This window comes from Sarcophilus harrisii, chromosome 1 (genome assembly GCF_902635505.1).
Source record: "Sarcophilus harrisii chromosome 1, mSarHar1.11, whole genome shotgun sequence".
NCBI lineage: Eukaryota > Metazoa > Chordata > Mammalia > Dasyuromorphia > Dasyuridae > Sarcophilus > Sarcophilus harrisii.
The window spans coordinates 254,733,441-254,753,449 of NC_045426.1; the positions used below are offsets into that span (position 1 = coordinate 254,733,441).

At 37.9% G+C, this 20,009-nt stretch overlaps 1 protein-coding gene across 3 annotated transcripts in view; it reads left to right on the top strand.

Annotated features, from left to right (window-relative positions):
- Positions 1-20,009, top strand: part of LOC116419591 (ATP-sensitive inward rectifier potassium channel 12) — a 130,098-nt gene that overhangs the window by 104,854 nt on the left and 5,235 nt on the right. Inside the window, exon 1 of one of the 3 annotated variants that reach the window (XM_031940472.1) lies at positions 16,489-16,920. The exons of the other annotated variants lie outside the window; for them this stretch is intronic. Within the exon in view, the coding sequence (XP_031796332.1) occupies positions 16,674-16,920 (247 nt within the window). The 5' untranslated portion in view covers positions 16,489-16,673. Of the gene's footprint in view, positions 1-16,488; positions 16,921-20,009 lie in introns of those variants that run through there. 3 annotated transcript variants of the gene reach the window in all.

Here is a 20,009-nt window from a genome sequence, read left to right on the forward strand (position 1 = left end):
GAGCCGTATGACTATGGGCAAGTTATTTAACCTTAATTAGCCTGTTTCTCCATCTGTAAAATGACGATAATAAGAATGTATGCCTCATTATGTTGTTGTGAGGACCAAATGAAATAACATGTAAAAACTTTGCAATTCTAAAAATGCTATATAAATACTAACTATGATGATGATGATATTGATGATAATATTGCCAAAATCTGCCCTGGAATTTTCTGATAGGAGGGACATGGGGGCATCCTTGCTGTGGCTTGGACCACTTTTTAAACATCTCAATTGCTTCAGGGCATGTTGTGGTTTTTCAGCTGACTTGGCTCTGACTGTTTCTTAAAATGCATGTCATGAGCTCTCGATTTTCCACAGGGGGTTGATTACCCACTTGGTGGAGTATCTGACAGCAGCAAGGGTTCTCCCTGCCAACCAACTCCCCCTGGCTCTGGAAGAAAGAAAATTGACTAATCACTGCCATTCCCTGCCCCCCATCCCACTTTCCTGATGCCCTCTTTAACCATTATCCTGTGCTTTAAAGCTGCTTTGTGAAGGAAGAAATAAAGAGGACAGAGGAGAATTCTTTAAGACTTAGAAACATTAGAATGGTTACACTGGATTGACCAGCTCCAAGGTGGTCCTTGGACCAGACTCTGATGGAGCTATTCCTCTAGTAATAGAAAACTCAGTATATCCCTGAAGGCTACTTTTGAAGAGTTCAGATTTTTAGCAAGTTTCCTTACATTGAGCTGAAATTTGAAAGATAGCATGATATTACTGGATTCAAAATACAAGACTCTGAGTTCAGATCTTAGTCCTCATGCTAGCTGTGTGATTAGGTGTAAATCATTTAGCTTTTCTGTGCCTTAGTTTTCTCATCTGTAAAATGAGAGCATTGGATTAGATTACCTTAAATTTCCCTTCCAGTTCTAAATCTATGATCTACCTATTGCTCGGACTTTTTTCCTCCAGGGCAAAAAACCAGTCTCACTTCTCTTCCATACAACAATATTAATAAATCTAGACTTAGAAAGAACCTCAGTCCAAGCTATTTATTTTACATATGAGTAAATTGAGACCCAGGAAGTTTTAGTTACCTAAGAAGTAAACACTAATGATAAAATTCAAACCCAAGTCCTCCAATTCCAAAGCCAACACAACTGAGAGTGTTTTTTCCAGTTGTACTTCTATGCCTCCCTTCTGCCAATATCATCAGCATGTTGTGTATCTATCCAAACCACTGGTAAGGATAATCAGTAATACTGGGGCAAGGATAGATTCGTGGAGCACTCCAGGTTGACCTCAGTTCATCATTTCTTGAGTCAGACCATTCATTCAGTTCCAAATCTACCTAATATTACCATTCCTTAACTTATATCTCAGTATCTCATCCAAAAGAATATCATGAGACTCTTTCAAACTTGATACTGAAATCTACTTCCCATTCTAAGTTAGGGCCATCCCCCTCAAAATAGAGCTTCTCAATATGAGAGCTTAGGAATACTTACCAAAAACTTAAAAGCGTATTCATTTTTTAATTAAATTTTTATTTTTTGTTACATTTTAAGTTAAATTCATTCATTTTTTTAAGTTATTGATTTTGACCATCTTGGATAACAAGTTTGATGCTTAAATACCTGCCTCTTAATTAGATCATCAACTCTGTTTTGAGTGTCTCCCATGTGTTCAGCTTCCTAAGGGGAGAGCTAGAGAAAAAAGGCCTTCTCTTATTTTTAAGTGATTTACAATCTAGAGGTCAGTCTATGTGAATTTATTAAGCACCTCCTATTTGCCAGGCACTTTGCTAAGTGCTGGAGAGACAAAGAAAAGGAAGCTGCTGCTCTCAAGGAACTCATAGTCTAATGGAGAAAACAACATGAAAATAACCATGTTCATTTAAGTTACATACAAGATAAACTGGAAATAATCAATATCCTAGAATTAAGGGAAAACAGAAAAGGCTTTCTATAGAAGATGAAATTTTAGTTGAGACTTGAAGGAAGCCAAGAAACAGAGATAAGGAGAGAGCATTCCAGGAATGAGGGACAACCAATGTAAATGTCTTGAGTCAAGAGATGTTTGGTTGAGAAATTTCAGGAGTTCATCGAAGAAGAAGTAGGGGAGAGTAAGGTAGAAAAAACTAGAAAGAGGTGGGAGGAGCAATTATACAGTTCTCTGAACTCCAGAAAAGGGGCAAGATAAGATTAGATAGACAAGTAAATACAATTTTGGGTAGGATGGGCCAAATATGGATACAACTCCTGGAGGGGCAAAAAAGAAGAAGTAATCACTATGGCCTGTGATAGTCAAGAAAAGCTTTATGGAGGAGATGAAGATTGAGTTGAACCTTGAAGGATGGGTGAGGCTCAAATATGTGAGGATAAATATCAGTGAAGGTGTAGATGTGGATAAGTACCAAGTATGTTTTATAGGGAATAAATAGCCCAGCCTGGCTGAGCATGGGGGAGGAAGAATAGGAGAGAAGCTGAAATTAGTTTGGAGTAGTAAATCAGGATCAGGTCAGGAAGAATTTTAAAATTTAATTTAATTTGTTTATTTTATTTTCTTTTAATTTAATCAAACTAAGGAATTAAGACTTTGTAATAATAAAAACTTGATACTTTTATAGTATTTAAAAGGTTCCAAAGGACAAAACTCTATATAGAAGGTTGTATAAGGTTTTATTCCCCCCTTTTACAAGTAAGGAAGTTGAAGCACAGTTAAAAAGCATCAGATAGAACTGGAACCCATTCTGCTGGTTTTAAACTCATTGCTCTTAGCATGATATCATTCCTCCTCTGCTTTGATGGGGGGAATTATTAAAGGTGCCTGAACAAAGGAAGAACCCCACTCCAACAACTGGCACAGGAGATAGGGGAGCCATTTAAGGGCTGCTCTAGCAAAAATTTTAAACAAATTTTTTCCATCAAAAAAGTGCATGATTTTATTATATTTCATTTCTTTCTTTGTGAAATAAACTTTATTAAAATAAACACCCATACTCCACTTAGCTTCACATAATGTGACCAGATCATCTTAAAAAATATTCCTTTTTATAGGAACTCTTGCTTTTTAAACTCTTGGCATGGTCAAAATTTAATATTACCAATACTATATTAAAGGTTTTTTGTCATTTTTGTGGCTATTAATGACTTTTTTGAATGAAGTTGATATTTCTAATCTGCTCTAAAAGCTATAATAATTTCTAAAAAAGAAATTATATCAAAGATTTCTGCAGTAGAATTCTAGTCTGTGTTTTGTTTTGTTTTGCAATTCTTTTGGGTTGGGAATTCTCTATGCCATGGTCTCCTCCATTCTTATGGATAATTGAGAATTTTGTGTGAGTCACTTGCTGTATCATAATAAGTATAAACACAATCAAGTTTGCACTGTGTTTTTCTGTGATAGGTAGCAAATGTTACCAGCAGTAGTTAGCTTGATGAGGAGTCCTGGTTCCCCAGACTTAAAAGAAATCAAGGCAGAATTTATGAAAAATTTTCTCTTTTCTATTCACTTTGATTGCCAGATATGTAAAGAAGAGACAAAACTTGGGAGCTATGAACTTGGGAACATGAAATCATGGAACTTTAGTGATATACATATGGCTTTGAGGTCAAATTCAAATAGAGACAGATTGCCAAATGATATATAAGGATCTCTACAGGTGCACATTGACTTAGAAAACCACACGTTAACATTATCTGTGTTCTATTTGATTATATTTAGTTAAATATATCCTTTTTATTTCTCATTGTGACTTGTTTAGTAACTTTAAACTTAAAATGTCATTTTAAATAAAGTTTGGACATGTTTGTAAAAAAAATATCCTGAATACATTTTAATCTAAAGTTTTGTGTATTAAATTGTGAACTGCTCCATGAGTTTGATGTCTTTGTAAGAGATCTTTACTATTTTCCACAACAACCATTTCATCTGAAAGAAGAGGAAACCAAATCCCAGAGAAAGAAAAAGACATATACAAGATCATTCAGTGAATTAGTGGCCCCTTCTTTGGCTCTATCTTATGGCATCATAAGGATGAAGACTTGGGACTTTGAAGGACTCAAACACCTGCTCTACTGGTCAGGGTCAGCTCATTTAGCTTCTCAAGGTGAGGGTCAGGATATATAATCATAGACAAACCACACTTATCTGTGTAGGTTTGATACAGAAGTATTGCAGACTAAAGTCTAAATTGCTTAGTTTGACATTCAAGACTCTTCTTGACCTGATACTAATCTATTGCCTCAAGCTGATTTCAGCTTCTTTCCTAATGTTTCTTCTCTCTGCTCTAGCCCCACTAGGATATTCATTCTCCAAAGGATACACTTGGTACTTTGCCACATCTACACCATTACTCATTATCACCTTCACGTATTCAAATCTCTTCCATCTTTCAAGGCTCAACTCAATCCTCATCTCCTCCACAAAGTTCTTCTTGATTACCATTAAGCCTACATTGATGGATGGCTCCTTCCTCTTATCTCCTCCTGTCCTTGTAGTCAAACTTGGTCCATACTGTCTGTGTAGAATATTAGCTTTTTTAGGGCAGGCACTACTTTAGCAGCTAGGTAGTGCAGTAGATAGAGTGCCAGGCCTGGAGTCCTGAGGTTTTCTTGAGTTCACTTCTAACTTCACTTATTAGCCGTGTGATCTTGGACAAGTCACTCAATTCTGTTTGCCTCATCTTTCTCATGTTTAAAATGAGCTGGAAAAGTAAATAACAAATTATTTCAGTATCTTTGTGAAGAAAACCTCAAATGAGATCATAAAGAGTTGGAAACAATTGAATAATAATAATAATTGTTTTATTTTGGTCTTTGTATTCCCACCACCTAGACCAGTAAGGCTAGGAACAGAGTAGGAATTTAATATGTGGTTGTGTATTGAGTGACACACACAAGTCCCCTAACTCCTAGACAAGTGGCTTTTCCTATGTATCACAACACAGAGGAATGAAGTGAGGGAATAGGTGATAGAAAGAGGAGGGCTTGTGACTTAATTTTTAGAAAATTACCTTTGAGCTTGGTCAAGTTGTTGGAGTTTTAGACTCACTTGTTGCTGCTATATGATCCTGGACTAATCAACTAAATTCTCTATACCTTTCTTCTGTAATCTAGGAATAATAATGTCTACCCCCACACACCCACCCCTAGAAAAATACCACTACAAGGCTCTTCTCAGAGAATAAGTATTAGATATGTCATTCAAGATGGGCAAAATACTTACTGTGTGAGTCTGAGCAAAGCAATTAATATCACTGAGCCTCAATTTCTTATGCATAAAATGAGAAAATTGGTCTCAAGTAGCCTCTGAGATCTCATCTATAGCTATGATTCCCCTGTATAAATGGTGGAAGGACATTCCTAAGGCATGCGAACCTGTTTCTCAGACCAACCTTCCCAGAGATCTTCATTTTTCGATCCCTGATCTGTGGTTCTTGTTCATCACCTGCCAAGCAGCCTTCCTAAAAATGGCGGTTTCTGTCTTCTTCCCAATACTGTATCTAAAGGAAAGGGGTGTGGTGAAACTGGATATACTTTCAAGAAAAGCCAGAATTATGATTCATATAAACAAATTTTGCAAACAGAAAAATCTCTTCTCCCCACCCCTTCACCCCTAAGTATTCCAGCCCATTAATTACTTTGTGATGTTTTTTACCAGGTAAATTAAGCCAGCCTTCTTTATAGTGTGTCTGGAATACCTTGCTCCACACCCATCATGGGCATAGGTGGGAAAAGCCAGCAATTTACCAGTGGGAAACCTAGATATTTCAACCATCTATCACCCAGTCTTCAAACTATCCATTCACATCAGAGCAGAATAGTCCTGGCTGGAATCTAGTTATTTCCTAGGAGGTAGCTGGGATATTTCAGAAAAAAATGATTCAGGGAACCAACAGTCCCAGCTTTGCCACAATCTTACCGTGTGACATTGGTTAGCTTATTTCCCTCTCTGGCTTCTGTTTCCTCAACCATATAATAGTGGTAGTGAAGAAGGGTCAAGAGTAGGAAGAGATGAGCTTCAAGATGTTTCCCAACATTTCCAGCTTTTGAAACTGTGGTTTACAACCCCATATGGGGTTTCATAATTGAATGTGGTGGGCACAGAACTATGCTTTATTATCAGTAAATGTTTGATTCATATACCTATTTTACATACCCATGCCTGAGGTTATGTAAAAATTTCTTGGGTGAAAACTTTTCTTGGAAAAAGATTAAGAAGCCCTATCTTCTGTTATATGTTCAAAAGAATCTGCACATCTGATTTTTTATCTACATGATCTACTTATAGTCTCTGTTGTCTGTCCAAAGATCTTTTCTTGTCTGATTTTCTGCATTTCAAGTTTATAAGTTGCTGAAGTGAAGTGGTAAGAATCATAAGAGATCTGAGTTCAAATTCTGACCCAGAGTCTTGCTAGTTGTGTGATTGGGTTCAAGTCATTTAACCACTCATTATTTCTCTAAAATGGGGATAATGCTACCTCATGGGATTTGTGAGAAAAATGTGTAAACTTTAAAGTGCTATAGGTATATAAATTAGCATTCTGGGTCCTCTGTTCATACACTTAACACAGGACCAAAGATTTGAAGCTGGCATGGATGTCCAAGGTCATCCTGTCCAACACCTTCATTTTACAGATAAAGAAACTAAGGTGAGAAACTTAAGGAGCCTGATTGAGCCTGTACGGAAGCACATAGAAGAACTGAGATTCAACCCCAATAGTCAGTATGCTAATCTCTCTTCCAGTGATGACATTGTCTATATTCCAAATGCCCTTCTAACTCCAACATTCTAGGTTGTATATTCTAAGGTCCCATATATCACTGCCTCATATCCCACAGCCTAAGTCCCCTTCAATTTGTGACATTCTAGGTTTTCATTATAAAGTCCCTTTTATTCCTAACATTTTATTTTTTAATTTCTCTTCTAGTTCTGACATTCTAAGTTCTATATGCTATGGCTACTTTTAGTTCTAATATCCTATGGTTTTAAACCTCTTCTATTTCTGACATTCCCAGTTCTATAGTCTAAGCTCCTTTCTAACATTATCTGTGTTCCATGCCCTAAGGCTCCTTCCAGCTCCAACATTCTTGAGTTTTATGCCCTCAGGCCTATTCCAGCTGAACATTCTTGTGTTCTAAGCCTAAGGTCTCTTCCAGTGTATTATTGTTCTGTGCCTTAAGGCCTTTTCCAGATGTATCTTTGTGTTCTGTGTTCTAAGGCCCCTTCAAAACAGTATCTTTGTGTTTATGCCCTAAAACCCCATCCAGCTCCAATACTCTTGTGCTCTATGCCCTAAGACCCCTTCCAACTGTATCCTTGTGTTCTATATCCTAAGGTCTCTTCCAGCTCTATTATTCTGTGTTCTATATCCTACAGCTGCTTCCAGCTATATCTTTGTGTTCTGTCCTCTAAGGCCCCTTCCAGCTGTATTCTCATGTTCTCTGTCCTAAGACCCCTTATATCCCTGGTACTCCTTAAGTTTCATCTTCTGACATACCATTTACAATAGCTCAGATTTGTCACCCAGCTCTTTGGGGGAGGAAATAATGATTGACAGGCAGTGAATCATTGCCTTTCATTCACATCGGAGGACAAGAGATGCTGATAAGAGGGAGACCACTGGAATTAACTGAGGTCACTTCTAGCTCCCAGGACATCCTCCCCCATCAGGCTGATAACAAGGCCTTCACTGTAACCAGTGCTGTCTCAACTATCCAAGGCAACCCTGCAAACAGACACACTTGTGCTCTCAGCCCAAGCAGCTGGAAATAGGATTGAGGAGGCAAAGTGAAATAAATCACCATCCTTTCATCTGAAGAAGAGGATACTGAAGGAGGAGGACCTAGCAACTGTTTCCATGTGTCCAAGGGGTTGGGAGGAGTGTGACGACCACAGGGAATAGTCGCTGAGATTTAAAGAAGGAAGGGAACAATAAAAACATAGAATTTACATAATGTTTTACATATACGACTATCATAAGATCATAGATTTAGAATTGATGGGGACCCTAGAGGCCACTGAATCCAAACCAGTCATTTTTTAGATAAGGAAACACACTCTCTCTCTCTCTCTCTCTCTCTCTCTCTCTAAATGATTTGCCCATGTCACAGAAGCAAGGTTTTTTTTAAATCTTACTGAAAATTCTGAACTGGTACACATATGTGAAGAAGTGTATGCATAAATCTTTTCCCCTTCCTCATTCATAAGTGAAATTAGATTATACAAACAGAACAGGAAGTGTGGAACAACATAACTAGTTGGTCATGCAGCAAATCTTTTACCTTAAAATAAATCTTCTAAAAGCTCACTAACAAGGAAATAAATGCAACATTGTGCCATTGGTGCATTAAAAAAAACCAATTATTAGTGATATCTTGCTTTAATTCCTTTTTTGTTTCATAAAACAATACAGACATATAAGCATCTGAGGCAGGATTGCATGTACTCTTTCTAGAGTAGCCAATCTTATCCACTCTAGTGTCACCTAAGACATTTTGTACTAGTTCCACCTTTGTTTAAATAATCCTTCCCTTAAGTAATATCTTTTTTTCCATCCTTTTGAATCCTATCCATTCTTTGGGACCTAATTTAAGAACTACCCCTTTCAGCACTTCAAGGTTGGTGCTCTCTCTATTGGATGACATCTAGCTCAATCCCTACTCTCACACCCCAGCCTCCTCCTCAGCCCCTTGTCATTTTTCCATAAGAGAGAGCTGAAGGCCAGAGAGGCTCTACAGGAGAGTCAGGATCTTTAAGGCTCAATCTTGCCCCACCTTGCTCACCTATTGGAATCCTAGAGTGGCAGAACTGGTCCACTCCTTGTTTACCAGAGGTACTTTGTGTTCTCTCTATCTCCTGTCCTTTGCTCAAACATTTTCAAGGAATGCCCTCCTTTTCTTCCCTTTCCCTCCTTTGAATCCTACCTAGGGTTCAGGTTCCAGTTCAAGGCATACCTTTTTTATGAAGCTTCCTCAGATCACTGCAGACTATAGGAGTCCCTCCCTCCTCTGAGTTCACAGCATGTACAGTCTGTACCTCTCACTTGGTAATTAATCCATACGCTCTAATGTGATAGCTTTTTTTTCATGGGCAGCCAGGTCTGGCAGAAAAGTGTACTAGATTTGGAATGCAGAGATCTGAGACAAAAACCCATCTCTGCCACTCTATATAAAAAAGTGGTAAATCCTTACTTTTATGAACATTTATTTCCATCTCTAAAGGATAAAATATAAGGCCTTATCCAAATCTCAATCCTGGAATGTGTCTTACCTTATACATAATATGATTTGCCACAACTACATATAAGTTCCTAGGAAATAGGAACATTGTCTTTTGGTTCTTTGCTTGGTTAGTCCATAAGATCTAGTATGGAGCACTGTTTAGAGCAGAAAGTCATTGTATTGTACTACAGAGAGTACTGGATCTCAACTCAGAAGACTTGGACATAAATCCAACTTTTGCCACTTAGTGGATGTTTCATGTTTTAAAAATTTTTTTATTAAAGCTTTTTATTGACAAAACATATGCATGGGTAATTTTTCAGCATTGACACTTGCAAAGCCTTCTGTTCCAAATTTTCCCCACCTTCCCCACATCCCCTCCCCTAACTGGCAGGTAGTCCATTGCATGTTAAATATGTTAAAATATAAGTTAAATCCAATGTATGTATACATATTTATACAGTTATCTCACTGCACAAGAAAAATTGGATCAAGAAGAAAAAAACTGAGAAAAAAACCAAAATGCAAGCAAATAACAGAGTGAGAATGTTATGCTGTGTTACACACTCTGTTCCCATGGTTCTCTCCTGGGTGTAGATGGCTCTCTTCATCACTGAACAATTGGAACTGGTTTGAATCATCTCATTGTTGAAGACAGCCATGTCCATCAGAATTGATTGGATGTTTCATCTTAAGAAAGTTACTTAACTGAGTTTCCTCATCTGTAAAATAGGCATAATAACATCTATAACCTACCTCATATGGTTATAGCAAAGGAAACTCTGTAAACATTAAAGAAATATGCAATAGTAGAGTAGATACAATAAATATCTATTAATTGATGGAAAACTCTGTTCCTGGTGTTAAAACTGCCAGAGGAACAAACTTAAAAATGTTTCCCAAAAATTACCTTGTACCTGGAAAATCTGAGTTCAAAACTGTCCTCAGACATTACTAGCTGTGTGACCCTAAGTTACTTCACTCTGTTTCCTCAGTTTCCTCATTTGTAAAAATGAGCTAGAGAAGGAAATGGCAAACTACTGCATGATCTTTGCCAAGAAAAGTCCAAATAGTGTCACAAATAGTTGGACATAATACATTATGGTAATGTAAGGCACCCCTCAGAGTCATCTTCTGGTTGGTTCTGTCAGAGAACCATGTTATTTCTGATGGGAGTTCTTTATTTCTAAGCCTGAATTTATTAGTTGTTTATGACATCCTTTCATGGTATGTTATCTTTTGGAAAGGCATTGCTGCATTGTGCTGGTCTTGGAATGGAGGAACCACCTCTTTCACTCACTAGCTATGTGAGCACAGCTAGGTCACTTTAAACAGGTAGTGAGGTATGGTACAAAATGGGCTTGATTAAAAGTAGAGAATCCTAGCTCTGCTGCTGATTACCTGTGTAACTTTGGGCAGGCCACTTAATTCCTGTGAACCTCTGAGCTTCCTTGGGACCTCTCCATGACCTCTAAGATACCTTCAAACTCAAAATTTGTGAGTCTATGGACCTCTCTGAGCCTCAGTTTCCTCATCTGTAAAATAGAGTTAATGTTATCTGAAGGGTAATAACATCTGAAAGGATTATCTCACAAAGTTGCTGTTGGGGATCAAATGAGAAAATGTACCTAAAGTTATTGTAGATTTGAAAGTATGACCCCACTCCAATCCATCCTCCACATAGCTGCAAAAGGAATTGTCCTAAAGTATAGATCTAACCAGAACACTCTTCCACACAATAAGTTCCAGCAGTTCCCAATTGCTTTGATAATTGAAACATCAATTCCTCTGTTTGGCATTTAAAGGTCTTTACAACCTGACTCCAATCTACATTTCTAGTGTTAATACACATTATTTCCCTTCACTTATGCTATAGTTCAGCTAAACTTCTCTTACTGTTCCTCATATGACATACTCAGGCATTCTTAGTATTCTCTGTCCCTTGGACCCGGAATTCACATTACTCTTCCCCTCTAGGAATCCTTACTTCCTTTTAAGACCCAGCTCAAAAGCGACTTTCAACATGAAACCTTTTCTGATGCCCCAATTAGTTGGTGTCTTCCTCCTCCCAGTCCCAATTACCTGGTTTTAAGTTCATATTTTCCTTCCCCAATTATATTGTGAGCTCCTTGAGGGTAGGAACTGGGTACCTTTTGTTTTCTTCATTTCTAGTTCCCAAAATGATATCTGGTTCCTGATATTTATTGTTGTTCACTTGGTTCAGTCATGTCCAATTCTTTGTGATCCATTTGGAATTTTCTTGGCAAAGATACTGGAGTGGTTTGCCATTTCCTTCTCTAGCTCATTTTACAGATGAAGAAACTGAGGTAAACAGGATGAAATTACCTTCCCAGGGTCTTATAATATCTAAAAAGTATTAGAGGCCACATTTGAACTCCTGTCTCCAAGCCTGGTACTCCATCCGTTATGGTTCTTAACTGCTCCATCAAATAATATAATAAATGCTTGTTGATGAATTAATAAATATAAATACCAATTATTATTAGATTCCAAAGCAGTCTCACTTTTATTCTGGGGAAGTTTGGCTATTAGGAATGGAAGGGATCTAAAGACTTGTAATTTTGGTGCCCAATCTCCTCCGAGATCAAACTAGGTATTTATCATTACTCTACGGTGTGGAACCCAAACTTGACCCTAATTTCATCTTAGATGTTTCTCAGCGAATAGCTATAACTCCCTGGCCATTCTATACCACAGAACTTCTTAATGATTTTCCTATCTGGGAGACTTTTTTTTTTCCTGAGTCTAGTCACCATTTAGAATGTGACAACACCCACCTCACCCTGGGAGTTACATGGAGAGCCTGGTTGGGGCACCTTCTTTCAGTTCCCACCTACAGGGTGGGAGGGCAAGACACACCTCAGCTCAAATACCAGTGGATCCCTTGTCTTCTCCAAACCAAAATCATCTCAGACTTAGAGAAGGAAGAACTTGGGCTCACGCATTTCCTGAAGTAGAAGACTGAGCTGAGAAGTGGTCCTCAGTTGTGGGACTAGGAGCCCCAAATGGAAATCAAGGTCCTCAAGAATAAAGGGATGAAAGTTAAGTACAAAGTGTCCCTACTGGGGCTGTTGATTTTCCTAAGGCTTTAAAGTCATACTGGTATCTCTTGATGTTGCTTTTGTTAAAAAAATTTTTTTTAAATGACCTGTTGTTCATTTGTAGTACATTAAAGAATTGGATGTTATGTTTCACATGTCACCTATTATATATATATATATATATATATATATATATATATATATATATATATGTATATTGAATGTAAAAGGACTCTGCAATATCAAATGAATGGCATATGTGCAACATAACAAGCAATGGTTAATGTTAGAGACTTATGGGATCTCTATATAGATCTATCCCTAATATCTCAAAAGCCAGCTTGGAGTAGTTGGTAGAAGGTTTGCTTTGGAGCCAAAAGACCTAACATCATCTCTTGGCTTTGTCGATTCTGGACAAGTTCCAAACTCGCTGAGTCTCAGTTTCCCTATCTGTAAAATGGAGAAAATAATAGTTATGTTATCTACCTCAAGAACTGTCATGAAGATCAAATTAAATGTACATAAAGCATTTTTTAAGCTTATAAGTATAAGCTAAGCTATTGTTGATATTATTTATAATTATTAGTGTATTAAATATTTCATATATTTGTTATATGTATAATGCAATATATGTATATATACACAGGAATATTCGTGTGCATATATATGTGTGTGTGCATGTGTACATGTATAATATACATCTACTTGGGGTATCCCCAAAGTTTTATTGTATTTTAAAGTCATTAAAATTCTTTGACAGGGGTAGATATGTGGGTACAGTGGATAGATCACTGGCCCTAGGACCTGAGTTCAAAACTAGTCTCAGATATTTATTAGCTGTGTGATCCTGGGCAAGTCACTTAAATCTGAATGCTTTCTCTTAAAAGAATGTTCTTTTATGATTTTAAATGGTTTTTGCATGTTATTTATTTGCTTAAAACTGCAGTAGGACTTTATGAACACCCTATGGGTATATACGGATACATGTATACATGCATATATATACATATACAAATAGATGAATATCTGAGAACTCATGTGGAAAATCGGGTAAAAATCTGATTTCACATTTGGGAAGACTGGTATTCAAGTCCAGCTCTGTCACATGGGCTGTGTGACCCTGGACAAATCACGTAATTTCTCAGTGTTCTAGGCACTTTGCTAAGACTGTGAGTTGCAAAGAAAAGACCAATCTGTAGTGGTAGAGGTAGTTTCATTGTCTGAAAATTCCATTTTCTATATGGACAGTTCCCTGTCCACCTAGAGTGATAGACTATATAATAATTAACTAGAGAGGTAGGTAAACAGGCAGCAGATAGATGGATGGACAAAGAGTTGGACAGACAGACAAACATATATACAATCTACATTTACACACATATGTAAACTCACTCTAAGTTGAAAAACTGGTAGCTCTCTGTATTGATTCGGGAGGTCCCTCACCAGGAGTTCCCTAAACTGATGAAATTACAGGTCCATCCAGACTCACATCTTATATAATTTACATTATGTATTCCATATTGGGTATGTCACTAATCAAGGATTTAAAACTTTACCTATAAAAGAAATCTTGTCAATGATACATATAGTATCTGCTCTGAACTATAATGTGCTTAAGAATTGCCTAAGTTGGTACTTAGAGAAGCTAGGACATTTGTCCATGGTCATACAACGTATACCTTCCTGCCTTGAATCCAGCATTCTATCCATATTACTGTGAGACTAATACACATATATGCATGTATAAAAATGTTTACATAATAGCTTTGTTTAGGCATATATGTATATATACATAGATGTACACACTTTGTTGAGTCATTTCAGTCATGTCCAACTCTTTGCAACCCAATTTGTGATTTTCTTGGCAGAGATACTGGAGTGTTTTGCCATTTCCAGTATTCTAACTACTACACCACCTACTTGTCTTCTTGCATATAAACACATTTGTTAATATGTATAAATATACACTTATATATGTTTGTGTATATGTGCATTTGTATACGTGTGTGTATATATGTAATATATGTGGTATATATTTATATGTATGTGTATATATACACACATATCTCCTCTGAAGAACCTAGCTGTCCCATCAAAGAATTTTAATGCCTTAAAATTTCACTAAAATTTTATGGATACTCCATGTATATGTAGGTTATGTATATACATAGGCACATATATATATATTTATATATTGTATATAGTGATCATAAGGGATATAACAACATATATACACAACATAGGTGCATATAAACATACATATACGTATTGTGTATTCATGTGTATGTATCTATATACCTATATACATATGCTTTCTAGGGCTCTTGAGCAGGTATATCTTCAACCAACAATCATCTTTGATAATGATAATGATGATGATGATGAGAATGAATAGCATTTTTATTAATTTTCTAGTTCCATCTCTCACGTTTCTCAATTTCCTTAACTGTGAAATGAGGGGGTGATAGGATGCTTCCTAAGGTTCCTTCTTTCTCTCACATTCCGTGATTTTATTTCTTCTTTTCATCCAATCTTAATATACTATACTACTTTGGCCACCAGTCAAGTATGTTATTTTTATCTGTAGTGGTGGTTATTGTTGCTGTTATTTTAAATCAGTTTTGAAGATAGCAACATTGTATATTGCTGTTCTTACCCTCTGTGTGGATTGTGTATATTTGGCATTTCATTATTTCCTTTATGATTGGTGGTTTGCTGATTATGACCTATGTTTCATTTGTTGTGTCTGTCCTTGTTGTATTAAATCCCTATAATCACTCATTCACACACACACACACACACACACACACACACACAAGTTTAGTTATTTTCTATTTATGGTTTCAAACAAATAGTAACAGCAGTGGCTGTTCTTGGGATGCTGTCCAAAGTGTAATGGGCTGCCTTGAGAGATAGTGTATTATTCTCCCTTACTGGAGGTCTTCAAATAAAGCCAGAATGATCATTTGTCTGCTATGTTACATAGGGGATTCTTCACTAAATATAGGTTTGAATTAGATGGTTTTTGAGGCACTTTCCAACTCAGAGGTTTTATGATTCTAAGAAACAAGATGATGTAAGAGACAGAGTACTAGATCTCAGGTCAGAATGCTTTTGACTTCAAATCCTGCCTCAGATATTTTCTATGTGACCTTGGGAAAATTATTTAACCTTGCTGAGCCTCTGTTTCCTATGCATGAAATGATGGGGATAGATTTTGGGGCATCTAAGGATGCTTTCAGATCTAAATATATTATTCGACTTCATTGTTTCTCTTTTCCCTTTAATTGATAAGCATTTGTTTTCTTTCCCTCCTATCCCCAATAGCCAATTTAAAATTAAAAAAAGGAAGAAAGAAGGAAGGAAGGAAGGAAGGAAGGAAAAAAGAATGCAAAAAATGAATAAAGGAAGGGGAGAAGGGAGAAAAAGAAACAAGGGAGGAAAGAAGGATGGATGAAGAAAACAAAAAAGAATTGAAAGGAGAAAGGCAGGGAGGGAGGAAGAAAAAAAGAAGGAAAGAAGGAGAGAAGGAAGGGAGAGAAGGAAGAAGAAGGAAGGAAGAAAAAGGAAGGAAGGAAAGAAGAGAGGAGGGAGAGAGGGAGGAAGAAAAAAAAAGAACAAATATACAAATGAACAAACCAACAAATTCACATATTGGCCTTATATTATTCTACACATTTAGTCCATCATCACTTGGAGGAATCATTGCTCCCTGCCCGGTTCACAGAGGGCAGACAGAGTCTTTCACCTCCTCCACACAGGAGCATAAGGCTAGAAGTGAAAGCAGCCTCAAAGGTTGTTTAGCCCAACTCCTTCATTTCACAGATAGGAACCCTTCAGATACCTGAATTTAGCTATCGCATCTCTTCTTTTCTTCTCTTCTTCTCTTCTCCATAAAAATTCCTGGTTCCTTCAACCAGCCTTCATAGGTAGACTCTTCACCATTGTGGTGAACACTGTAACAGAGTTAATCTTAGAAGAACAATTGTACTTAGTGAGCCATCATCACCTATGCTGAAAGGGTCCCTCTTTGCCCTTGGAAAAGGGCAGGCCTCTCTATTGATGAATATGCATATTCTCGAGTGCCTTCTGGGCACTCCCCTCACATCATGAGTTGGTCTTTCCTGACCTCTATTTTGGGGATGGAAGTTAGAGAGAATGGGAGAGAGGGAGAAAAGGAGGGAGGGAGGGGAAAAGGAAGATTTCTTTCCAGTTTCCATTGTCTCTTTTTGATTATAATTCTGTCCTGCACAGGCAGGGCTGTCTGAACCTCTTGGAGCACCCCCAACCCCAGCTGTTCATCACTTCATTAGTGCTTAATAGCTATTGGTCCAGCCTGACTGACCCAGAGCTGGAACAAAGGAGCAGTGTCCCTGCTTTGGCCTCAGCCCTCACGATGACAAAGTGGACTTCCTTCAAGGCCATTGAGCCCTCCAAACCTGCAACCCAATGGTGTTCCTTTAGGCAGAGACGGCGCCTGACACTCCCGGTCAGTGACTCCCTTGGTGGGGTCCCGGACCGAGGGACAGGCTCTACTTCCAGCCAACCTGTCAGAAAAGCAGACCGGAGACTATCATCATCCTGGCCCAGGGCCAAACGCCCTCCAGCATTATGTGACCAGGCCTCTGCCCCTGGCCCCAATGGTGAGACCATAACATCGAGCTTGCCATAAGTAGAGCTTGTATTAAGGGAGTGCTAATAGACCACACTGGTTTTTCCTTCCTGTCCAGGGGCTATGGACATGGGCCATGAAAAGTCACCTTGGCAGGAAGACTTCAAGGGAGAAAGGTCCCCATCTGCCTGAGCTCAATGAACCAATTAATCGACAAGCATTTAGTATCTACCACATACTAGGCACTGTGCTAGGTACCAGGAATACAAAGAAAAAATGAAACAGTTCCTGTCTTCAGGGAGCCTACATTTTTTCCAGAAAAGAGAACAGCCCCATTCCACTCATGTTTTCCCAATTTTTATTTAAAGCTTTTTTTATTTTTCAAAACATATACATAGATAATTCTGTAATATTAGCCCTTACAAAACCTAAAATTTCTTTTTAAATTTTTAAAAAAAGGATACAAAGTAGTTTGGGAGCTAGGGCACTAGAAGCTGGGCAGGGTGAACCAAAAGAGACTTCATGTGGAAGATGGGGTCAAGAATTTCAAAAGGCCGAGGTGAGAAGGTAGAGTAGAGTAGTACAGAAATGAGGGACCTACTCTGCTAAGTCACTGACACAAGAGATGGAGTGTGGTACACAGGAAAACACCAAGGAAGTCATGTTGAATGAGGATGGGAAGGAAAGCAATACATACTAAATCTAGAAAGGTCACTGGGACCCGGCTGGGAAGGGCTTTAAACACCACTCAAATCTAATTTCCAGTTCTGACATTTCAGATTCTAACGTTCTAGCTTTCGCTTGAAGATGGCCTAAATTACTGTGTGATTTCCTTTCCAGGCCATAATTTGATGATTAGGTATATGTAAACACATAGAAAGCAGCATGGTCCCCAGGCTCCTGGGCAAATGTTGGGAATAAAATATCTGGTCTTAGGAGATAGTCATTAGGCTATTACAGCCAGCTGAACTGGGTTTAAATCTGAGCTCTGCCCCTTCTTCCTATGTGAACTTGGATAAGTCACTTATTAGAGTCTGGAAGTGTTTGGAATTAAAGAATTTATGTTTAAAACCTTTTATCCTAATTTCTTTTGGCCTCAGACTCCTTTCCTGTAAAATGAGGTAGTTAGACTAGATGAACTATAAGGTACTTTATATGGGACCATATATAGACTATAGACTATATGATCTATAAGGCAGAAGGCTGCACAATATGACAAGGATAAAGAGAACAGGAGGTGGAAATGTATGAGCCAAGAATCAAATGATTATTGGCCCCACTCCCAACAGTCCCAAGATATCTGAGTGTAATGTCCTAATGGGGAAAGTGAGCTTAGCTTCTATAGATTGTCACTGAAAACCCTGAGGAGCTAGGGGAAAGAAGTAGCAAAGAATTGGGGTCAAAGACCTGCCTGGGTCAGTAAATATTAACTGAGGTCCACACAAAGCCTACTAGGGTTGGGGAAAGCCCATTTAGATTCATAGTCAGTACTAGTGGCTTGACCTCTGAATATTCAAAGATACTGGGGAAAGTGATGAGATACAATCTGCCCAGGCCCTCTAGTAATTTAGGTGTGATATACCCAGTATTGTGGGGGGTTATATATAATGAAAATATCAATGTATTTGAAGTAAAAATAGGTTCATCACTATATCTCCATGATTTGGGGCAAATGGCTCAACCTCTGTGATCTTCAATTTCATTTGAAAATGAAAGGTTATATTAGACATCCTCCATAGTGTCCACTTGACATCTGTGACCCCATCATGTCTTAATGTTTCTTCCAGTTATAGGTCCTATGGTTCTATACTGCTCCAATGCCTGGAATATAGCTCTTCTTCTTCTTCAATTCTATTCATGCTCCAATATTCTTGCCACAGCAGTGAAGGGGACTTCTATTAGAGAACACTTTCCAGACCACATTCTAGGAGGAAGTTCCCAGCTTGTAGCATCTGATTGGTTAGAAGGGGATCCAACAGGTTGGACAAGCTGATAGAAACCCGCTCTCCCTGTCTTCAAGTGCCAGCAACCTCCCCTCTTCAGCCTGGTGGATATGAAGCTTCCCCTCATAGTCCTCAGACTCCTGGGCAAATAACAGGAATGAACTATTTGGTCCCAGGAGATAACTATCATCATAACAAACAAAAGGATCCATAGGTCGTGGAATATCAGCTCTGCTAGAGACCTTAGCACACATAATGTCAGAACTGGAAAGGAACTAGAACATAGAATGTTAGTGTTGGGAAAGATTTTACAAGCTATCTGGGAAAAATATTCTTAATTCTTTTGGTGTTCTAGATACCCATTGCCGGGCTGATGAAATCTATGAACTCCTTCTCAGAATACTGTTTTTAAATGCATAAAGTAAAATATGTAGGATTGCAAAAGAAATAAATTTTACATACATATAGATAGATGCCTATATATTTTATGAATTTGTATATAATATGCAAGTACATGTGTGTAAATATATATATGCATGTATGTGTGTATGTATATTGTTCATAGACTTCATTTTAAGAATACTTGATCCATCATAACCCTGACACTTTATGGGTCAGAAAACTGAACCCAGAGAAAGAATGTGATTTTCCCTCATTATTTTAAAAAAATCATAAAGTTATATTTGACTTCAGAAAAGAGATTTTTAAAAAGTTCCTTTTAAAAAGCTCCCTAGGAGAGAGGTGAGGGACTATGGGTACATAATGTGGTACACATTGTCACAAGTGGTCACATATGCTAATTGGAGAGGGAGATGATAATCAAGAAAGACTATGAAGTCAAAACTGTAGATATCAAAAAAATAATTTTAGAAAATAACAACAATGAAGTTTAGATCAGATTATGTGTATTGAACTGAAAACAACATAGAAAAGGTGGGTCCTGATTCCTACACCTCAGATAAGTCCCATTTAGGTCTCCATCTGCAACAGCTCCATAGATTTAGTGAGATACCCAATGGGGAGGGGAAGAGGAATGAGAGACAGTTTCTGTCCTTTGCTTCAGTCACTGCCTAGGGCATGGAGCTGAACTCAAGGAATCAATAGCTCTGCTTCAGCCCAGCCAACCTAATTAAACAGCTCTGGGGATTGGGGGTGGAAATGGGAGAAAGCAATAGCT